The sequence below is a fragment of the Nomascus leucogenys genome, chromosome 5 (assembly GCF_006542625.1).
Source record: "Nomascus leucogenys isolate Asia chromosome 5, Asia_NLE_v1, whole genome shotgun sequence".
NCBI classification, from domain to species: domain Eukaryota; kingdom Metazoa; phylum Chordata; class Mammalia; order Primates; family Hylobatidae; genus Nomascus; species Nomascus leucogenys.
Window position 1 is genome coordinate 86,524,948 of NC_044385.1, and position 24,317 is coordinate 86,549,264.

Here is a 24,317-nt window from a genome sequence, read left to right on the forward strand (position 1 = left end):
CTACAGGCATGCGCTACCATGCCCAGCCAATTTTTTTTTTTTTTTAGTAGAGATAGAGTTTCACCATGTTGGCCAGGCTGGTTTCGAACTCCTGACCTCAGATGATCCACCCACCTCGGCCTCCCAAAGTGCTGGGATTACAGGTGTGAGCCACCACGCCCGGCCCAAAATAAATATTTTATAGGTTGCAGTTGATACAGTAAGGATGTGCCCATGAGAGTGTGTGGCTAAAGGGAATGGTGTAAGTAAAGGTAACTGAAGATTTCAAGGAATTGAAATTCACACTAGGGATTTGGGTGGATCCTTTATTAAGGATGCTATAGGATTTGGGGTCAAGAACCAGGCCTTCTTGTGTTCATTAAATAATGAGGTATAAGCAGAGTGTTAGATGTTGCCTGATGATAGAATAAGGAGGAGTACAGAGTGAAACAGCTAGATGGCATAGGCTTTTAAGATTTTTGTGTGACTGGGATGATGATTATTTAGAAACAGCATCTCTGTCACATCTTTACTTAAGCCTGGAAGGAAGGGAGGAGACAGCACTGGGTGTCTTTTCTTTTTCTCTGGAAAAGCAAAAGCCTTCCCAGGAATACCAGCAGATTTGGAACTATTTCACATGGCCACTTCCTGGCTATTAGGACAGCTTGAAAAGCAGATGCAGGTGGTCTTCACTATCCAGATTCTTATTCCTCCAACTCAGACTACTTTCCAAAATTCAGGAACTATTTGTTTTGAGTAGTGGGAGATTCATTATATTTAGATATTTCTCCTTCATGGTGGAGGCAAGAAAAAGTGAAGTAATTGGAAATCAGTGTTTATTGAGCCGACGGTAGCTACCTTAGAAATAATAGTCACTGTATCTGATGCTCCTGTGAAAGGTTAAGGTGAGGATGGAAAAGTGTTTTCTGTATTAGATAATGTGGGGTTATTGGTGACCTTGACAAGAGCAAAAGTAAGAGATTGGAATTCACGCTCAAAATGTTTGAAAGGCTTGGTAAGTGACTCAGGCTTTCCACTGAAATCCCACAAAGATCATACCCTGAGTAGTAACTGCAAAATTAAAACAGACAACCCTTTCAGAGTCAAAAGCAACTGTCTACAGGATCAGGGATATCTGCTTATATTCTCTCTGCCAGTAGAAAATACAACTGTTTTACTGGGAAAAAATAACATCTTCTAGAACCTTTCCAGTACTTATCTGCAGTGTCTAACATCCTTTAAAAAGTTATGAGCCATGGTTAAAAAAACAAAGAATGAATGAATGACTATGAATGATTATCAAAAACAAAAAAGAATAGGCCTACAGGTAATTAGATTGAGCAGAGGTCTTTAACAAATATTAATTGAATATTCAACAAATCATAATTGAGTAGCTGCTATGTGCCAGGTGATTGGGGCATATCAGATAGTTATGGCTGTGCTGTACTAAAAGGCCTCCAAATACCTGTTACGATTGTTAATAAAGGTCTAATGTTAATTGTAATTGTATACAAAAATTAATACTGTCCATCAGTAATAGCTGTGGTGAAAAAATCAAAGTACCAAATTTATTGCCTCTGCTGAATATGTTCAAAATGTCATGTAGCATCTAAAAAACAGTACCTAACAATTCAGTACCTAACAAAACAGTACCCAAAGTGTTTTGAGTGATTGGAGCATTCTTAGAGTAATTGAATGATCTTCTAAGATGGCTACTTTGATTCAGATTAGATGTGTGCTTTCAGTTGTAGTGAGGAACTGTGGACTCTAAATAGATTGCACCACCCTTAACCATTGGGAAAAAGGTAAAGAATACTCTGTGAAAGAGATGGAATTAGTTAATCTTCTGAAACCACTAATTGAAGAGGTAGCTTCTAAATGTCTTGTCAAGAATGGACAACTTTCCAGTGTTTTTTAGGCAGAGACAAGGGTAGATATTTAAGAAAAGGAATTGAGTGTAACTATCATTAAGATATCATAATCTTCTTAATTGCATTGTAATATTTTGGAGATAATTAATACATTAGTATACATATTGCTTAAAAAATTTCCTCACAATATCTTGCCTTCTTTCTAGCTTCATTTCCATAGGAGAATTTGGGAATTTCTGGAAAGTTCTTCCTGTAGACTGCTAAACTGGTTCAGCTATTTTTTTCCTCAACTGGAATATTACAACAACCTCCATATTAGTTTCCTTGCCTGAAACTTTATTCCTTTTAAATTTGTCCTCAGTATTGCCACCACTGTGATCCTGGTCTTAGACTATGTCATTCCTCCTAGCTAAAGTCTTCACTGGTAGAATAAATATAGATTTTAGCATTTTTATTGGGTTTATATCCCAGTAAACCCTTTATAAGTTGAAAATATCATAAGTCAAAAATACATACATCTTAGTCATGCTAAGATATAGCATGATTCAGTGTTTGTTTAATTTACCTGAACTGGCATAATTTGGCAACTCAGAACAATTCACAGAACACAAAAGTGTGGGGCTAAGAAATAAAGGAAGAGGGGAGAGATAGGAAGGTATAATAAGAATTCTAAGATGAGAAGTACAGCATCATGTCTCTAAACTTGCTAACATTCAGACCTGGAAAGGAAACACTGTGGATTCACTTAATACCTTTGTAATATTAAATATACTAGTTAAAAACCAACTATTTTGAGGGTAACTCATTTTTTAGAAGGATGTGAAAAATATGAATGTTTGTTGCCTTTAGCATTTTCTAATTTTAGTGAACCTCTTAAGAGATACTATTATTGGGTGGGCGCAGTGGCTCATGTCTGTAATCCCAGCACTTTGGAAGGCAGAGGCGGGCAGATCACTTGAGGTCAGGAGTTCGAGACCAGCCTAGTCAACATGGTAAAACCCTGTCTTTACTGAAAATACAAAAATTAGCCAGGTGTGGTAGCACGTGCCTGTAATCCCAGCTACTCGGGAGCCTGAGGCAGGAGAATCATTGGAACCCGGAAGGCGGAGGTTGCAGCGAGCTGAGATTGCACCACTGCACTCCAGCCTGGGTGACAGAGGAAAACTCTGTCTCAAAAATAAATAAATAAATAAATAAATAAATAAATAAATAAATAAGCTATTAGAGTAGATAGTGTTACACTATAATAGAGTATTCAAATACCCTAGCTTGAAGAAACATTAAGAGCAATTTGTTTTTTGTGTCCATTTCACATTTACTAAGCAACATTCAGACCTACAATTTCTGTCCTGAGTGGGATGATCTGTACTGAAAGATTGCTCCAATCAGATGACCTATTCCTGGTTAATTTAACAGATAAATAGAGCTATATATTAGTTATTGAACAGATACATTTTTAAATTGTAGTTAAGCAACATTCAGACCTACAATTTGGGTTCTGGATGGGATGATCTGTACTGAAAGATTACTGCAATCAGATGACCTATTCCCAGTTAATTTAACAGATAAATTTTAAAATTACAGTTATTGGCCAGACACAGTGGCTCATGCTTGTAATCCCAACACTTTGGGAGGCCAAGTAGAGAGGATCACTTGAGGCCAAGAGTTTGATACCAGCTTGGGCAACCTAGCAATACCCTGTCTCTATGAAAAATTTTTAAAAATTAGCCAGGCATGGTTGTATGCACCTGTAGACCCAGCTACTCGGGAGGTTGCAGCAAGAGGACAACTTGAGCCCAGGAGTTTGAGGTTGCAGTGAGCTATGATCACACCACTGCATTCCAGCCTGGGCAACAGAGTGAGAACTTGTCTCTAAAAATAAATATAAATAAATAAGTAGATAAAATTATAGTTATTAAGTAAATCAGTTCCTTGTGAGTTTGTCAATATGCATCAGTTCTTAGAGCTGGCTAACACTAAGGGAACTGATAAGCCTCCGGACTTGCAATGTCTTTAATCCTATAAATACTGGATCTAAGTGATGGGCTTAGCTTCTTGCTTGACATTCCTACTTCATTCTAGCCACTTGTGATGAATGAAGCAATGAGCCGCCTTTTTTGGAATTTTTTTTTTTAAGTCAGATATTTCTGTTTTTAAAATAAATTACTCTGTAGTAATATATTCTGATTAGTATTTAAGAATTGTTGGCTGGGTGCAGTGGCTCACACCTTTTATCCCAGTACTGTGGGAGGCCAAGGCAGGCAGATCATTTGAGCTCAGGAGTTTGAGACCAGCCTGGGCGACATGGTGAAACCCCCATCTCTACAAAAAATACCAAAAAATTAGCCAGGTGTGGTGGCACACGCCTGTAGTCCCAGCTTCTCGAGAGGTTGAGATGGGAGGATCGTTTGGGCTGGGGAGGTGGAGGTTGCAGCGAGCCAAGATCTTGCTACTGCACTCCAGCCTGGGTGACAGAGCAAGACCCTGTCTCAAAAAAAAAAAAAAAAAAAGAATTGTCTTACTAATGTTAGTCGAAAGGGTTCCAAAGGTAAGTTTCCTTCTAAAGAATATTACACATTGGAACACTTTAAGAATTTACATTTCCCTCAAATATTGCCCTTTATAGACAATATCAATTGTCATATTTAAAACTCCTTTTGCCTCCTCAGTTTTACCGGGCGGAAGTTGAAGCCCTCCATTCTTCGGGTATGACAGCAGTTGTTAAATTCATTGACTACGGAAACTATGAAGAGGTGCTACTGAGCAATATCAAGCCCATTCAAACAGAGGCATGGGTACGTGATACATATTCTGTACAAAGGCATAAACTATTTTGAAGAAAATATATAGCTCTAAAGAATTAGATAGCCGTACACAATGTGCAAGTGGAATAATATTTTGAATTTACTTATAACTGGCTACCCCTAAAGTAAGATTTTAATTCAATGCTTACACTGAACTACAATAAAAATGAATGCATTGAATTACTTTTCTTGTATAATGTTTTGTTGTATTATGCTTTGGAAATAGGTGCCCTTATTTACATGTTTGCTAAAAATTTGTACATGTGAAATGGGTTTTTATGCATATTTTTTTTTCCCAGTTTGTTACTTTGAATTTTACTAAATTATGTCCAGCAGTTGTCAAATTCAAATCTCTGTTGGATGTGCATATATCATTTATTATTTTAGTTACAGGTAAAATTAAAAAAACCACTAAGTTATATACGATTTTACACTGCATTTACTGCATATATATTGACGTATATATGTACAAATTAACTATAAAGTATCTGTTTGCTAATTATTGGAGTAGTTTTGTTACCAAATGTTATGTCAAAGCTGTGTGATAACTTTGATGATGTAACTTAGAACTTACTGACTCATGGAGTCCATTTGATAAAGAACTTATGTGATTTTATGTAGATTAATTCTTACATTTAGGCAAAAACAGGAATACAAGACATATTAGAATTAGCTCTGTGAAGTTTTTCATACTTCTTTCATTTCTTTAATTTATGAGTAGCTGTTAATAAATTTATGGTTATAAGCCAATATCAACAAATATGTTGGTATTTTCCTAAAATAGCAAAATATTCTAGAAAATTATATCATCCAGAGTAACCTTCATCAATGAAGGGTACATTGTTTTCTCATGAACTGCTTTTAGTTTTGGTCTTCTAAAATTTTTCTGTCATATCTTCAGTGGTACCCCTTCTCTACCTTCCAAAAAGAGAAATAAAACGGCAACAGAAAAACAAAAAACTTAATAGTAGTAATAATGTTTTGGGCCATGGATCTTTATTTTTTGCCTTTTTGTTTGCCTAAAAACACCAAATCATCAATATCTAATTTACATCTTTCTTGGAGAAACTTGGTGTAACTATATTTTTACTCTTCTGAGAGGTTCTCATATGATGGCTATTTTCATTCTCTCTTTTCCATTAATACACACATTTCAATCCAGTTTTGATGATGAAAGTAATTATTTATTGAATCTGTATTTCTAGAAGTTGAGTCCTGTTTTGCTATTTATTGTGTTCCCAGTTGTTTTTAGCCATAGCAGTCAAAGATTCAAAATACAATTCTTATGTTATTTACTTCTTACTTTTTAGAATACTTAATAAGAGATTAATTTTATTCTTCTCTCCCTAAAGAAAAATTTAGTTTTCTTACGTGGTTTCTTCTCTCCTTCCTTTTGCTGTTCCAGGGTGGCCATAGCTGATGAGCACATTTCTTATTCCTCACTGTAGCTCTTCTATTCAGAGGTGTTTGGTCCTGAAGTGATCATTTTCTTTCTACAGTCAGTGACTTTTCCTATTTCTCCCTTAAGAGTCCTCATTGCTTTATCCTTGATTTTAGGTGTGTATAAACTTAGCTGGACAATAAATTTATCAGGTATACAGCTCATTTAATGATTCTGTTCTGAACTACAGCAATACTTTCATATTCTTCCTACTCATTTGTGAATATTTATCCTTTATTATGTCATTTATTAACCTATTTTCTTTTTCTGCAGTCAACTTAGAAATCTTTTATAAAATATTTGAAATATTTTACAGAAAGAAGCAGGATAGAATCACTAAATCTTTTAGAGATTCTGGTATTTCTTTTCTCCTACTTTTATAATCAAGTGGTTTTTGATGTTTTATGAATTTGCATAAGTTACTATAACAAACATCTCTGGATCATGCACACTGTGATCAGTCTTTCTTCTTTATCTGCATAAATAATTAACTTAGTTGAGAGAAATATCTCCTCGAAATATAGAGGCCACCAGCTTAACATATCTCGACCTATTTCTATTTAAAAAAATATTTGTGTGCATATAGATGTAAAAAAACCCTGAAGAAATATAGTCTGTGTTGCTGTCAGTACATGCAATGTAGAGTTAATATAGAATTCTCTGAGCCCATCAGAGTATTGAAAGTGTTAATGTTGGGGTCTTTGAGTACTTTTTAAAAATTTTGGTAAGAGGAAACTGTAACAAGTTTTAAGTGAAAAATGTACAAAATTATCAAAAAATGAAACATTCACTGTACCAATAAGAAGGTAACTGTAACTGGTAAGTCATACTAGAAAAATTAAAGGGCTGCAAAGCTGCAGGGAAATGGTTAGAGAGGCCTTAGCACAATTACACTATGGATTGTGGAATTTTTAATTTTTTAACTTGTGCACTATATATGTGCACTACAATTTTTTTTTTTATTGTGAAATGGTATTGTATCTTTCATTAAGATTTATGTTTGTATTGCCACAAGATTTTGGGAAACTCTTGTTTTCCTAAATGTAGCAGTGATCATTTAGTGAAGATTTTTTTAAACTAGTTTGCAGAAAAACAGTCAAAAAAGCCTGCATATAAGCCAAAAGCCTTTGTAGAAAATTAGTTGCTTGTGTTGTCTTTTAAAGGTACAAGCATAAATCATTAAATAAAAAGCATGATATATGAAGTGACTCGATGACTAAGTTAGTAGCTTGTTGTATGGAAAATTAAAATAAAAATCAAGTTAATACTTTAAATCTAAGTGTTAATGTTTTTCTCATGATATTTAGAAATTATTTGCCTTAAATTTGTCAGTAGACCAAATATTTATTTCTCTTTTTTGTGTGGATATGTATTTTTACTTCCAGAACATACACAGAGAGTATATTTTTGAGATATTTTGAAAGTATTAATGTTGGGGTCTTTGAGTACACATTTATATGGCCAAAATGTGTGTTTTGATTATGATTAAATACTAATTATCTTCAAAATGATTCACCAAACTTTTGTTGTCATCCCTGATTTATTTATTCTAGCTAGATTTCACCTGTATTTTTTTTTTTTTTGGGCTATCTTAAGGTATTCTATCTTAATTTGATGTCTTTATTGCAGTGAACTTTCTAGTTAACACACATGAGATGCACAGCTCATTATTAACTGGATAAATGCTCTTATTTATCTCAAAAAATGAGTTCTTTGAACATTGTAGGATTTTTCTTATTTTAGCAAAGTAAATGAAGCATTATGGAGTCTCATATTTTACTAGTAAAATTATATATGCAAAAAAACAGATTATTTTCTATTTCCTACCACTGTATGAGAAAACATTAGGGGCAAAGAAAACCTGCTACTTGTGTTTACCGCAGGCCCTTTCCAAATTACTTCTTTTAAACTCTAAGACGAATTCCAGGAAACCAGTAAAAAGATGCCACAGACAATTTGGAAGCTTGTAAAATACTCTGGTGCTGCTGGTCAGGCAAACTTTTTGTGTTGCTTCTGAATTGCTCTCCTAAACCCGGGAAAACATTGTTGGGTCCTCATTTTCCATATATATTAATGACCTGAATTATATTGAGACTTTTATATCCTAAGAAGTGTTTGACAGTGTGCTGATATCTAAACTTTCTTTTTAAAAGTTCATAGTATCTGCTTCTTGGTATCAGGAAATGATCATTGTTCAGCTATTATTTCATCTAGAAAAATGATTATTGTGTAGGTAATTGTTAGTTCTAAGACCTTAACATACAATACACATCATCTTGGCCAGTAATTCTGGAAGGTGATAGGCAAATTGTTACTGTCTTTTAGGTGATCATCCTGTCTTAAGTGTTTTTCTGTAGAATACTCATTTATTCAACAAATATTCATTATGTATCTAGTACATCTCTCAGGTGTCGGGCACTGTTCTAGGTGAGGGTATATGTAAGTCTATAAAACACAAAAATCCCTGCCCTCTGCACAAAGATAAGAAAGTCATAGTTTTTATTATATGAAACAAACTGAAATATCTAATTAGGGTCTGAATTCTTCTTGAAGCTTTAAACAAAATACGAGTAGAGAAAATCTTACTTACTGAAGTTTTAATTTAAATAATTATAGGTTATTATTCCATATTAGTTTAAAGATAAAATTAATGTGGAAGAAGAAAGCATAACTTAAAGAATTGTATCTCTTTAAAAAGTTCTTATATATTTTATGTATTTAAAAAGTAAAATGTGTCTTTAGGAGGGTTTGGGTTCTTTTTTTTTTTTTTTTTTTTTTTTTTTTGTTTGAGACGGAGTCTCGCTCTGTCATCCAGGCTGGAGTGCAGTGGCGCAATCTCGGCTCACTGCAAGCTCCGCCTCCCGGGCTCACGCCATTCTCCTGCCTCAGCCTCTCCAAGTAGCTGGGACTACAGGCGCCCGCCACCACGCCCGGCTAATTTTTTTTTTTTGTATTTTTAGTAGAGACGGGGTTTCACCGTGGTCTCGATCTCCTGACCTCGTGATCCGCCCGCCTCAGCCTCCCAAAGTGCTGGGATTACAAGCGTGAGCCACCGCGCCCGGCCTTTGGGTTCTTTTTTTATGATACTTATATATATTTTCATTTTAGCATACTTTAAAATAAAGAACTGTTAATCTCAAGTTTTAGTTTTGAAGTAACTTTGTATACAATTTATTTTATAATGTCATCCTGGGAAGCACATTTGAAAATTACCTTTTCAAATTCAAATAATATTAATAAGAAGCTATAAATTATTCCATCACTATTATCATATTAAAAAGAAAAATAGAATCTTCCATAATTCTAACGAGGAGGGTGATGGAGAGTTGTGATACATACAGTAATGAGTTTAAAATGAGTCCTAGATATAGGTCGTGTTAGTAATTTTAATGTCATAGTTATAAAATTAGGCGCCATCTAGTTTCATTTGATAATAAAATATCATAGTAGATATTAAAAAGAATAATTCTTATAAAAACCATTGACCTCAAAGGAGGATTAGAATTATGTAACAGTACAGTTTTGCCAATTAGTATTTAGTAAACAATACAAGCACCTATGTGACCCTAGTCCAGAAGATTTTTCATTTTTACTGATAAGTTCTTAAATAAGTTAGCGGTTATAATTTTTCATACTTACTGGTTAAGGTCACTGAAATACATCTTCTTCTACCACACATATTTTGGGAAACTTTCAGAGATCGCCATGTGAGCAGTGCTCATTTTCTTTTGCAATATAAACAACAGTAAATCAGAAGGAAACTCTAGTTTAGCCCCATTTAAGAACATAATTTTCAAATCATGGTACATGGAACTTAGGGATTCCATGCAGTATCTTTAAGCTTTCTTTTAGTAAAGTTTGGTTGTGTTAGATGGAGCTTTATTTATTTCTTCCTCATCTATCACCCAGCCTTTTACCATTTTTGTGGGAGGTTGCGGATTATACAAAAACACTTTGCTGGAGATATAAAAACTGCTGACACAGAAGGACAGAGCATTTATTCATAAATGTATTCCATATGCATAAATGTTACCTTAAAATTTATTCGTATCTAACCCTTAAATCCAAATTCAGTTTGTGATAGCTAAGCCTAACGGAATATTATGAAAAACTTGAGGTTTAGTTTTGATCTAGCTATATTATTCAAAGGGGACATTTTAATTGACCATTTAAATTAATACTAAGAAAATAGTATGCCATTTTAATAATCTGTACAAAGTATTGTTTGAATTCTAATATCTGATAATAACATTATGATCTATTTAAACTATATGTAAAAACATATTTAAAAGGTTTCTGGGTATTCTGAGTTTTCCTTTATTGAGTAATGAAAGTATAGATTATGTTATTATTTCATGTTTCATTTTTCTGATGGTGAAGTCAATCCCAAAGTGAAATAACATGGCAGGATATTACCTAACACATGCTGTCACTCTTTTTAAAGTTATTTTAATAATAATGCATCTGTTTCTAACTTTAATTACAATTCATAAAATAATTTAAGACTCAAATTATTTAACTATTACTAAGTGGACATTAGTTCTACTTCATGGTTAAACAAATTTGGAAAATCCTAGATTAAAAATATTAAATATTAGGTTAGCATAACTATTTGAAAAATCTACAGCATTCTTTTTGTTTTTCTTTCTTTCTTTCTTTCTTTTTTTTTTTTTTGAGACAGAGCCTTGCTCTTGTCACCTAGGCTAGAGGGCAATGGCACGATCTTGGCTCACTGCAACCTCTGCCTCTTGGGTTCAAGTGATTCTCCTGCCTCAGCCTCCCTAGTAGCTGGGATTACAGGCACCTGCCACTATCCAGGCTAGTTTTTGTATTTTTCGTAGAAACAGGGTTTCACCATGTTGGCCAGGCTGGTCTTGAACTCCTGACCTCAGGTGATCTACCCGCTTTGGCCTCCGAAAGTGCTGGGATTATGGGTGTGAGCCACCTTGCCCAGTCCACAGCATTCTTTTTTTTTTTTTTTTTTTTGTATACGTGAATAATACCAGAAGCTATTACAGTAATCTTTTATCACCTAAATCTCCCCTTTATTAATGGTAACCTAAAGTATGGACTTCTGAATATATGGCATTGGTTAATTAAGAAGTATATTTATGATACTTTACCTGTAGATCCAATATTATATAATAGATTGATTTTTCATTCGTGTATATCCAATATTATATAATAGATTGATTTTTCCTTCAGCATAGTCTTTTTTTTTTTTTTTTTTTTTTTTTTTTTTTGAGACGGAGTTTTGCTCTTGTTGCCCAGGATGGAGTGCAATGGCGCGATCTCGGCTCACCACAACCTCCGCCTCCTGGGTTCAAGCAATTCTCTTGCCTCAACCTCCTTAGTAGCTAGGATTACAGGCATGCGCCACCATGCCCAGCTAATTTTGTATTTTTAGTAGAGACAGGGTTTCTCCATGTTGGTCAGGCTGGTCTCAAACTCCCGACCTCAGATGATCCACCTGCCTCAGCCTTCCAAAGTGCTGGGATTACAGTCGTGAGCCACTGCTCCCGGCCTCCTTCATTCAGCATAGTCTTAAGGAAGCATCATGGGTGAGAGCCACAACTGAACGGGGCTGGAATTGTTCAGGTGATCTTATATTTCCCTTAGATACTTTTTGTTCAGTAGTCCTAAAACTTGTTCTCCTGAAAGTGCAAATTTTATCTTTTCATTTACTTTACTTATAGATACTCTTAAAGCTGTCATTTTAGACTGTACTGAATTTTACCATTATTTTGCAAATATATGTAGAAGACTTGCTAATATACTCAGTGCATAGAAATAAAGTAGTAAAATAAGTGGATCTGAAGGATATTTTTGTTTTGTCTTATTTCTATGGTCTCAGAGATGTTGGTCTTCTATTGGGCATATATCTTGACACTCATGTCAATATATTTTAAAGATTTTGTACAAATTGAAAAGGCATCCTTGTTGAATACACATACACACCTGTTTCAGTTTCTGATGAATTTCTGAGCTGCTTTCATCTGCATCTAAAAAAGCAGAAAAGTAATATTGCTCATTTTACCATAGACTTTATTCCCTTTCAGATGGAACTCCCTCAGTGCAGCTTCTCTCTTTTATAGTCAGTTATGGTGAACCTTAATGGTGATGGACTAAAAGTGGACTTATGATACATATTTGATTGCATACCATAATGAGTTGTCAGTTGTTCATTCTCTTTTTAAATCCTATGTATGTCTCTGCTTAATACGATTTCTCTTTAGTCTTACTTTTATCGTCTTATGAGTCATCTCTCAATTTCCATTGTTTCATAAACATTATATCCTTTTGGCTTTTTAATTTTTAAATTTCTTTTTCTTTTTACCTCTGGTGAGTGGTATCTTTTGATGTATATGGGCTACCCTTACTACTGATCTTAATTTATTGAACTTTACTGGACCTGTGCTGTTTATTCTAGAATGATGTATAATGGGTTTCACTGTCATACCTCTAGTAAAAGAGTGGAGTTGTTCTGTTTCCCTGTGAGAAATATTCTGGTATTATAGAGCTTCCAGCTCCATTAAACTTGGGAACCACTGGCAAGAGTTTTACATTTTGGCTTGAAATAACTCTTTTAGTAGCCTGTCATTGGCTGAGAGCTCCATTCAGAAGGGAAAGGAAGTACTACAACAGTGAGTACATTTTATTTGCCTTAAAAAACTCATATAGTTTAATAAGAGTAAACATAATGAAGAGGTTCTAGTAAACAACCCAGACCATCATGAGAATACAAAAATTATTTTTTTGTACATAATTATTCTTGCCTCGTCCACCCTGCTTGGGGTTTTCTAAAGTATGTTCTGAGGACATTAGTTCCATTTCATGGTTAAACAAATTTGGAAAATCTAGATTTAAAAAAATTTAAGTACATTTTTTGATTACAGGACTTCTTTGAGTCAATAACAAGTTAATATGTATTTTAAATCCCCAAGAGAGATATATAATATATGTGTTTCACAAAGTTATTTTCTCATGGAATTTTTTTTTCCTGTATGAAACCTATTATACAATGTCTACAGGAAATACTTGGAAACCATCTTAACTATTTGTTTTTATCTTTCTAGTTTTTAAATTTCTCACCCATAACATGGGTAAAGATTTATCTCTGGAATACATTGTTTTAGGATTTCCAAACCTCTAATAATATGGTATTTTTATGTTATTAATAGAGATTAAATATATAAACAACAATTTCTCCTTAGTCACATTCCAAGCCTCTTCCTTTCTGTGAGTAGAAGACAAAATATATTCCTGAAATTTTGTCCCTTTTAAGTACTTGTGCCATTAGTAATACTATTTTATTGCATACAAATAAAGATTTTATTTTACATATAATTATATACAACTCAGTGATCTTTTAATTTTATTTTAACTAATTCTGGAAACTTTTATATATTAACTTTCAGAAATTGTTATTTATGAAGACTCCCGTTATCGTTTTTGTAATATTGCTGGGTTTTTTTTGTGATTCTTACCTGATAACATTCTTACCTACATGAAGTTTATATGTCCCAGCAGTAAGGTATTTTCATCATTTCTTTGGGTTTTGTATTTGTTATTCCACAATAATCTAGTCTAAGCCAAAACCTGAAATTCCTTTTTTTTTTTTTTTTTTTCTGTCGTTAAGCTAGCATTCGCTACTAAATCAAAAAAAGTGTTGTGTTGAGCATGGTGGCTCATGCCTATAATCCCAACACTTTGGGAGGCCAAGACAGGAGGATCATTTGAGACCAGCTTGGGCAAACATAGCAAGACCCTGACTTTACAAAAATAAAATAAAATAAACAGTTAGCCAGGTGAGGTGGTATGAACCTATAGTCCCAGCTACTCAGGAGTCTGAGATGGGAGGATTGCCTGAGCTCAGGACTTCAAGCTTGCAGTGAGCTATGACTGTACTACTCCACTCCAGCCTGGTCAACAAAGCAAGACCATATCTCTTTAAAAAAAAAAAAAGAAAAGAAAAAATTGTCAAAACTAGTAAATTCCATTGGGTATGTGTACATTTTTAAATGGAGAAGAGGCCTCCTAAAAGACCACAATTTCTACTTTGTATCAACATTTATATTGCTCTTTTATTAATAGGCTACTGTGTTGTTTCTGAAGCCTTTGAATAGTATATTAATTCATTAAAAGCTTATTATTCAGAACCTTCTAACAAACAAACTCTTATTAGTACTTAACTGCTCTTGATCTCCTATTCTTACTTTCCTGATACCAGTTGATAAATCAGATGAGTTGTGATACTCCGTATCAAACTCCAGAGCTCACTTGAGAGATCTCAAAGTGAGTTCATGCAAAGGAACTCTATAAATAATCAATAGATGTATACTATAAGTACCTTCTCTTTTAAATCTTGATAGTATCAGAATTTTAAGTTAGTATATGAACTGGGTTGTTAGCTAAAACAGTGGAAGGAGATGAGTAATTATTTATTGAATGATGGTATACTCCTGGTGGTCACCATTATTACTGAAAAGTCCTTCTTCAGACACCAAGCCTGTACATGACAGTTTAATATGATAGCTTTTCAACAAATATTCTTTGAGTTCCTTTTGTACCAAAGCTACTTTAGAAAAATAGATTGGTCTGGCCGGGCACGGTGGCTCACACTTGTAATCCCAGCACTTTGGGAGGCCGAGGCGGGCGGATCACGAGGTCAGGAGATCGAGACCACGGTGAAACCCTGTCTCTACTAAAAATACAAAAAATTAGCCTGGCGTGGTGGCGGGCACCTGTAGTCCCAGCTACTCGGAGAGGCTGAGGCAGGAGAATGGCGTGAACCCGGGAGGCGGCGCTTGCAGTGAGCCGAGATTGCACCACTGCACTCCAGCCTGGGCGACAGAGCAAGACTCTGTCTCAAAAAAAAAAAAAAAAAAAAAAAGAAAAATAGATTGGTCTATATGCTCAAGGGATTAAAAGGATATAAGAGAAGTAGAAGGTATATTTTCTTCCCTTCAGAAGCCACCTAATATTGTTAAGGCTACCATGACACTGAGATGGTACCAGTCTAGGAACAATTGCTGGCATGGGTCTTGATTATAGTTTTACATGATAACAGCATGTTAAGTGAATGAGATAATTTAGGAAGTAATTTGGGAAGCCCAATATTAACTTTTCAAAAACTTCTATTTAACAACCTTTTATTGGCGTCTTTTATCATGTCTGATTATGCTCACTTTTCCCAGATTGTGTAATTAGGAAATTAGGGTCAACCCTCTTGGTCATGATTATTAGTTTATTATACAAAGCAACATATTAGAAGTCAGTTTAATTTTAGTTCAGTATGATTCAAACTGTAAAATTTAGGGACATGTAATTTTAAGTGTTGGTAACCATTTTTTTGGTACCACTTAACGAATGAGTTAGGACACTAGTAACCATCTTATCTTGAAAAGACTTAATAAGGCTGAAAATAATGTGGAGAATGTACACGAATGTATTTTTTTTCTCTTAAGGTGATCAGATAATATAAATATTATTATTAGGAAATCATGAATTTGACCATCAGTACCCAAAAGAATGTTAGACTTGATTAGATTCTTAGAATATGAAATTGAAGTATTAAAGCAAATGGAAAAAGGAGACATATCAAGGGGTTGAGAGTATTGGTACTTACTCTAAATTTTCGGTCTGTTTTAGGTGAACTGTTTATTCTCTTCCTTTTTGTTCTCCCTCTGTTTCTCTTTTCTCTTTAAGCTCCTCCTCCTCATTCTCTTCCTCTTTTATTTTGTTTTCTATGTGAGTGTTTACCTTTTTATTCATCTTATGCGTGTCATGTGGCTTTTATATAGGTTGCATATTTTCCAACTCAGACAGGACTAGTGCTCAAATGAAGTATGAATAAATAGAGCATCATTTAAAGTTTAGAAAGCCTCTAAAAGCCTTGGGCACAAATACATTGACATACCTGGTTGATCTTTTGTATGCTCTGATTATTGTAAATGCTTACTTTGTACTTGGCCATACTGGTGGTGGTTCTCATAAATGGAAAGACTTTTAGAGACTGACTTGTATTGGAACTTATTACAAAAAGATCTAGAAATGATAAAATATTGATTATATGCCCAGTCCATTTATATTATATTCTTTAGAAATTAGCAAGGGAAATAAAATTTCTCATTAAATATGTTTAAAACTCATTAGAACCATAAATAATTAAGATGGGAAATTAAAATATATAATTCATTTAGGAAAAAGTAAGGAACTAGAGACTAGAAAGTCTAAATTTTGTTATAAAAGTTTAATTATAAAAGCCTACATTAAAAAATGTTAGGCATAATTTAGAAATAAATAAAAAATTTACATCTCAAGGTGGTGATGATACACTTTCCTATTTATTGAAAATATTTAAAGTGGTCATGAAAAGACTGAATATGTGAATTTCCTATCTATTCTAATGACTATACTTACATTAATGAAATAGTCATTGAGAGAACATGATTAAGATAGGAAAAAAGTGGTCATACCAGGCTACAGGTAGATTTGGTGTCTTGATTCTTAGGCAGTTTTGAAAATAATTTCAAAGTTTTGACAGAAACTGCTAAGCAAAATTTTTAAGCAAACTGCTTTAAATAATTTATAAAAAATGTTTTATATTCTGAAATGAGAATTACTATACTTTGAGGTTCCAATGAATTTCACATAAATGGCAAAGTATAACCAAAAAAAATCTCATGACATTGTTCACCACTTTTGCCATTCTTGGACCCAAGGCCGGAAAACATTTTCAGACACTGTGCTTTATCCTGAAAGGATTTGGTGAAAAGGGATCTCTGAGGTGAATATCTGCTCTGCTTGGCCTTTGAGAGAAGGGGAGAGGGCAAGGCTGGTCTTGGGCAAATTACTTCCACCTCCCTTTTTGCCCCTGCTTCAGCTCCAGGGGAGCTGGAAATGCACAGGAGGAGTCAGAAGACCTGGGTTCGAGTCCTGGCTCTGCCACTTACTACCTATGTGACTTTGGGTAAGTTACCTAATATCTCTGGGTCCCAATTTCAGTACAGGATTGTTGTGAGAATTAAATGATCTATGTAAATGTGCTCTATAACCTCCCAAGAGCTATAGAAATATAAATTCTTATTATCATAGGCTTAGCCTTCTTCTTCCCTATTCTGTAGTCTATTGTCCTCAAATATCCCTTTTTAAAGCAAGCCAGAATGACTTAACTCCTTTTGTTTCTCCCTATCTCCTCTTCATATTGAAAATATTATTTCTATCCTCTGTCTGATTAACAGTTAAGTATTCTAAGAATGTAAAACCCAGTTGATTAAATTAATCTTCACTATAGAGAGTGGATTATTATGACTCCTTCTTAACCTTCCCACTCTCACCTTTCTTCTGTAATATTCCCAGAATTATGTGCTTAGAAACATCAAAGAATCTCTAATGCATGAAAATTCAGACAGTGTTAAGGAGAAAGATTTTGGCAGAGGGAAGTCCCTTGAATCCTGTTTCTTAGCTCACTGCTCCATCTGTTAGTAAGGTTGACTGGGAAAATGGTTATATAAATGTGCCTCTAGTCCATTCATTTTCTCTGTGGGAAAGGAAATGGAAATAGTTCAGAATTAAAAGTTCTTCAGAGGTCCCACTGAAAGCTTAACCTGAGGAGTATAGTAGAGAAAAGAGATAAGCAATCTGGTGGCTATTTGGTCAGTGCTTTGAGTATTATCTGATTTGCCTCAGCTTCTCAGAAATTAAGTCCTAACCCACCCTCAGCCAAACTAAACTTAAAATGCTATCTTCATTGGGTGCTCAGTTTATAGAGGGTGCTTGCAGCTAAGGAAGAAAGAGAACTTGCCTTCTGGATCACACCTGGGTTCTGATCAAGGGATTTTTATGAGGGCATAAGAAGAGCTTGTCGCTCTACTTGTTCCAATCCTCTCCAGCAATCTCAGAATGCTTGGTCTGACTACCTGTAAATAGTAGTAATAATAGCCACTTACATGAGCCGCTTGCCATTAATGCCTAATTACCGTGGAGCATAATAAAAATTACTCATATCATGATTAGATTAACATTATTAAAGATTTTTTTAATTTTTTTTAAGCCTTGAACCATTCACTTCTGCTCAATATGGTTTCTTGCTGAAGTAGCAATGTCATCTTTCATAACTAAAAATTAGAAGAAAATATGGTAGAAATCAAATGCAAATTGAAACGTAAAATACACTTTTAAATTTACCAATTAGTGGAAAAAATGAAATTATAATACTTATGCTGGCAAGGATGCAGTGATATGGGTACTCTTATACATTGCTGATGGTGCTGAAAATTAGTATGATCCTTTTGATTATTTTTTCCCAACACTTAAAAATGTTCATAACTTTTAAACCAGTAATCCCATAGTTGCTAATGTCTCATAGGGAAATAGTAGAAGAAAAAAGCTAATTGCTGGGAGATTATCATTGTAGGATTATCATGGTAGTGAAAAACCAGAAGCTACTTAAGCATCCAACAGTAGGAGAATGGTAAATTGTCATTCATCTGCTGGATGAACTATTATATAGCTGTGATAAAAAAGATCATGACAAAGGCTGTATGAGAAATATGTATAAGTGATTAAAAGCAATTTATAGCTTGAATGAGAAGACACTCAAGGTAGTGGTTGTTTTGGAGTCAAGTCTCTGGGTATGTGTATTCAATTTTATAAATGTTCTGTAATTTTGGATTACATTTTACTTTTAAAAAGTAAAAGGAAACAAAATTAAAATAGAAACATGTTGTGACAGATCATTATTAGTTTCTAGCTGCAAGAAAAGTTTGGTAACAGTTAACCCCTCAGCCCATTTTCAGTAGAGATTCTCATTAAGAATCTGCCATTTGAAAATCTGTGTCATCATAGTGACTATATTATTGCTCTAGGATGTCAGCAAAATTCAGTATTGGAAAATGCCCTATAAAGCTGGTTTTAGCTTCTGCTGGTAACATTAATATAATCCTAAAAATATTGACAATGTTTCAGGCCTTCTAGAGCTCATCTTTATGCCAGATATTAATATATTAAATAGATTGAAATGTTAATTATATACTTGAGCATTCTAAGACACGTGTGTGTGCACGTGTATTGCATGTGGACAGAGATATCAGTGTTTAAAAAGTTGTGATATTTACTAAATTTTTCCTTTGGGGGCTTATCTCAGTAAAGAAAGTAAGAAAAGGTAGAAAATAATTTTGTTTAAACTTTTGTTTAATCTCATGAGGCTTTACCTATTGACTTATCTGTCTATTATTGACCATTTTATGAAAAGAGATTTTTGTAACATGCAACACACTTTTAAATGAGAAAAAATTTTTTTAGTGCTCATCGTATTTTTTTTCATGACAGTTATAAAGTGTTGTCCACTACTAGCTGTGGAATTATAAAACAAAATCCAAATAGGAAACCAAGTAATCCTATTAAGAACATACTCTTATGATAATATAATTAATTTGTAAACTACCATATAATAATCTTGTTGTGGCATTGAATAGTATGCCTGCATCATGAACACTTGATCTCTTTCTAATTGGTACCATGCCAAAATATTGGTAAATGTTCGAAAAAGAACCTAAACAATTTATAGTGTGTCACTAAGAGTAGAGAGAGCTTAGAAAAATAGTCTGTTTCAAAGTTTATGCCACTGCATGTTATAACACTCATTAAATGAAGAAACACAATACTATGAGGTTTATCAAATTATGAAATTGATGAAATCCCATTTGAAAAATGTATTCTAGTGATAAATTCTTTGGTAAATTTAGGAACTTGCCAATAAAGTATACAGAACAGAATTATTTGTATTCATCTAAGCTTTGAGGATAAATGTCTTGGAACATGCAGTAATGTGAAGAATTTGGTGTGAAAATATTTGAATTAGTGAATTTTACTGCTTTATTACACTTTTCTTCTCAATAGTCATGTTCTTGGAGGAGTTAATCCTCCGTGTCTGTAGATACGAAGAGAGGGAAAAACTTTAACTTGCATGAATTTTATAAAAATGATGACTGTATTTGATAAGCTGGTAGGATTTGTCTTAGTAAATAGATTGCCTCTGGGTTCCTTTCTTCATTGGAAGAAAAATGAACATTTTGTGAATGACAAGATTCTTAGTCTCTTTTTAGTATTACATTAGTCAAGTAATCCAGATGAATTGTAAAATCACTTTGTAAAGTGCCAGTTAAGAGCTAGTTTCGCATTTTGTGTTAGGTGAACTCACTGGGATACAATAGTCAAATTGCTTGACCCAAACCAATAAAAGAAAAACTGTTTATGTTGTTACCTGGCATTATAAAAAATAAAACTTTACATTTGTGAAGTAATAGTAATAGCTCACTTTATTGAACTATTGAACACGCAACTTTGTACCAGACATTATTCTAAGCTCTTTTACTTACATTAATTCATTTAAGTATAGGAGCTGCTTATGGATACTGCAGCCATTTCAGGATAGCTCTTTCTGTCTGTTGAGAGTAGAAAGTATTGTGGATAATTTGTGTTTGACAGTAAGAACTGTAGCGTGTAAATTATATCTACTTTGTTTTACTAATTTCATTATGTATTTAAAATGCAAGTGAGATGGAAAGCCCTTCCTTTTGGTCTACTTATATAAACCTTTAAGAGTTTAATGTGGTCAGTCTAATTCTCTTCTCTAGGCTCTGTATCCACTGGGATATGTGGAAAGAGCATGAATTTTAGAGTCCACATACCTTGGGAAAGATATAATTTAGTTTTGTTTTCTTCTACGGAAAATACCTATAAAAACACGTAACCTCACAGGATTATTGTGAGGAACATAAGAATTATTCAGTAAACATTTTGTTAGGTCATTGGATGATTGAAATGCTAGGCACACAGGTTGTTAATGCTGGTTCCATTTCTCTTGTTTTCATTTAAGGCTTTGGAAAGAACAGTCTCTTTTATTGTTCACCTCCTGAAAGTAATGCTTGTTGCCCCTTAATTGCAGCAGCAGCCACTGATTGAAATTTCCAGATCAGGAGTTGAGTATCCATTCCAAATTACCTCTCTAGGAAGTAAACCCAAACTGCTTCTTTGCACCACCCTTTTCTTTAGACTAATTCCTTTTCCTTTTTTTTTTTCTTTTCTGTTTCAATGTGTGTTAGTCCATTTTCACACTGCTATCAACATAAGGATACTACCTGAGACTGCGTAACTTATTTTAAGAAGAGGTTTAATTGACTCACAGTTCTGCATAGCTGGGGAGGCCTCAGGAAACTTACAATATGGTAAAAGGCGAAGGAGAAACAAGCACCTTCTTCACGAGGCAGCAGGAAAGACAGTGAATGAGGAACAGCAAACACTTTTAAAACCATCAGTTCCCCTGAGAACTCACTCGCTATCATGAGAACAGCATGGGGGAAACCGTCCCCATGATTCACTCACGTCCCGCCAGTTCTCTCCCTCTACATATGGGGATTACAATTTGAGATGAGATTTGGGTGGGGACACAGAGCCAAACCATATCTTTCCGCCCCTGGCTTCTCCCAAATCTCGTATCCTTTTCATATTTCAAAACCAATCATGCCTTCCCAACAGTTCCCCAAAGTCTTAACTCATTCCAGCATTAACTTAAAATTCCAAGTCAAAAGTCTCATCTGAGACAAGGCAAGTCCCATCTGCCTTTGAGCCTGTAAAATCAAAAGCAACTTAGTTACTTTCAAGATATAATGGAGGTACAGGCATTGGGTAAATGTTCCTATTCCAAATGGGAGAAATCAGCCAAAACAAAGGGGCCACAGGCCCCATGCAAGTCTGAAACCTGGCAGGGCACTCAGGAAATTTTACAGCTCCAAAATAATCTCCTTTGACTCCATGTCTTACATCCAGGGCATGCTAATGCAAGGGGTAGGCTCCTAAGGCCTTGAGCAGCTCTGCCCCTGTGGCTCTGCAGGGTACAGCCCTTATGACTGCTTTCACAGGCTGGCGTTGAGTGCCTGTGGCTTTTCCAAGCACACGGTGCAAGCTATAGGTGGATCTACCATTCTGGGGTCCAGAGGATGGTGGCCTTTTTCTCACAGCTTCACTAGGCAGTGCCCCAGTGGGGACTCTGTGTGTGGGCTCCAGCCCCACATTTCCCCTCTGAATTGCCCTAGTAGAGGTTCTCCATGAGGGCTCTGTCCCTGAAGCAGACTTCTGCCTGGATATCCAGGCTTTCCCATACATCCTCTGAAATCTAAGTGGAGGCTCCCAAAGCTCAACTCTTGTCTTCTGTGCACTTGTAGGACCAACACCGCTTGGAAGCCGCTAAGGCTTTGGTCTTGCACCCTTTGAAGCCACAGCCCAAGTTGCATCTTTTTAGCCATGGCTGGAGCTGGGGTGGCTGGGATGCAGGACACCAAGTTCTGGGGCTGCACAGAGCAGCAAGGCCCTCCAGCCACAAACCATTTTTGCCTCCCAGGCCTTTGGGCCTATGATGGAAGGGGCTGTCTCAAAGATCTCTGAAATGGCCTAGTGACATTTTCCCCATTGTCTTGGCTGTTAACAAGTTACTTATGCAAATTTCTGCAGCTGGCTTGAACTCTTCCCCAGAAAATGGGTTTTTCTTTTCTACCCCATGCTCACACTGCAAATTTTCCAAACCTTTATGCTCTGCTTCCCTTTTAAACATAAATTCCAATTTCAAACCATATCTTTGTAAATGTAGATCACTGAATGCTTTCGGGGTAAGCCAGGTCACCTCTTGAATGCTTTGCTGCTTAGAAATTTCTTCAGCCAGATACCCTAAATCATCATTCACTATCAGCATTTTGGTCAACACCATTCAAGAAGTCTCTAGGAAGTTCCAAACTTTCCCACATCCTCCTGTATTCTTCTGAGCCCTCCAAACTGTTGTATCCTCCACCTGTTACCCAGTTCCAAAGTTGCTTCCACATTTTCAGGTTATCTTTATAGCAGTACCCCACTCTGCTGGTAACAATTCTCTGTATTAGTCCATTCTTACACTGCTGTAGAGATACTACCTGAGACTGGGTAATTTATTTTTTTTTAAATAAAAAAAAAGAGGTTTAATTGACTCACGATTCTGCATGGCTGGAGAGATCTCTGGAAACTTAAAATCATGGCAGAAGGCAAAGGAGAAGCAAGCACCTTCTTCACAAGGTGGCAGTAGAGAGGGCAAAAGGGGAACTGCTAAAACCATCAGCTCTCACGAGAACTCACTCACTATCATGAGAACAGCATGGGGGAAACCAACCCCATGATCCAATCACCTCCCATCAGGTCCCTCCATTGACATGTGGGGAATACAATTTGGGAAAAGATTTTGGTGGGGACACAGAGTCAAACTATATCACAATGTTACTAATATAATGAGGTTTTATATTAGAAATCTTAAAATGTAGATTTAATATAAAAATCTACAACTCTTTTTAAAGTAAACTAGTTTTTCTCACAGAATGAAAGAACCATGCTCCTTTAAGATAACAATATTGGTTGCAAAGTTATAAAGATTTCAAGTTTTTCTTTATGAAAACCATTTTCCTTCAGACTTTTGAAATCCTACAGTTTGTAACAGCCTTCATAAATCAGTGATTTTCGTTTTAGCTCTGGCACAGAGCTTTTCAGCCAGTCCTGCTGTCAGTGTACCTGCTGGTTGACATTGACAGGATTCTTGTCAAAACCTGGGTTTTGCATAAATTAGTGTTTAACCCTGGACAGGCTTTTCCTCCTCACTTCAGAGCAGCTTTTAAAAGACTGTCATGCCCTTATTCAAAGATAATGAAAATGAATTTGACTATTGTATCATGCATTTTGTACTCTGAAGAATGCAGCTTATCAACACTGTTAGAATAACTTGAACTTTCCTAGTCTTTTTTATTTTTCTTTGAGCCTTAATTAATAATCTCCAGTCTTACACATTGCTTTACAATATAGACATCATCATTGATACTCCAGTGTACCTTTCTCTTTGTCCGGAGGATCTATTTGCTCTACTTTTTAAATAAACAATTTACATTGGGGGCAGGGGCACAACAAAGGGGCACACTTTAAATAATCTCATGGATAAACTTAGAATTTTTAAAAGGTTGATTGTCTTAATACTTTTCAGGAAGATACTATTTGAAAAAACCAAGAAAATATGTGACTCTAATACAGAGACTTCGTGGTTTCCTAACTTGTTCTTGCTGTCACTGTTTCAGCTACGGCTGAATGGCAAAGGAGAAATAGCTTCATTCTTGAATGAGAAGAATATAACACATATTTGATATGATCATACAT

The 24,317-nt window shown here is 35.0% G+C and overlaps 1 protein-coding gene across 8 annotated transcripts in view; it reads left to right on the top strand.

Annotated features, from left to right (window-relative positions):
* The window catches only part of TDRD3 (tudor domain containing 3), a 181,628-nt gene that overhangs the window by 138,699 nt on the left and 18,612 nt on the right, over window positions 1-24,317 (top strand). For all 8 annotated transcript variants that reach the window (XM_030813473.1, XM_030813474.1, XM_030813475.1 and 5 more), the window contains one exon: window positions 4,520-4,645. In XM_030813473.1, coding sequence (XP_030669333.1) covers window positions 4,520-4,645 — 126 coding nt within the window. The remainder of the gene's footprint in view (window positions 1-4,519; window positions 4,646-24,317) is intronic.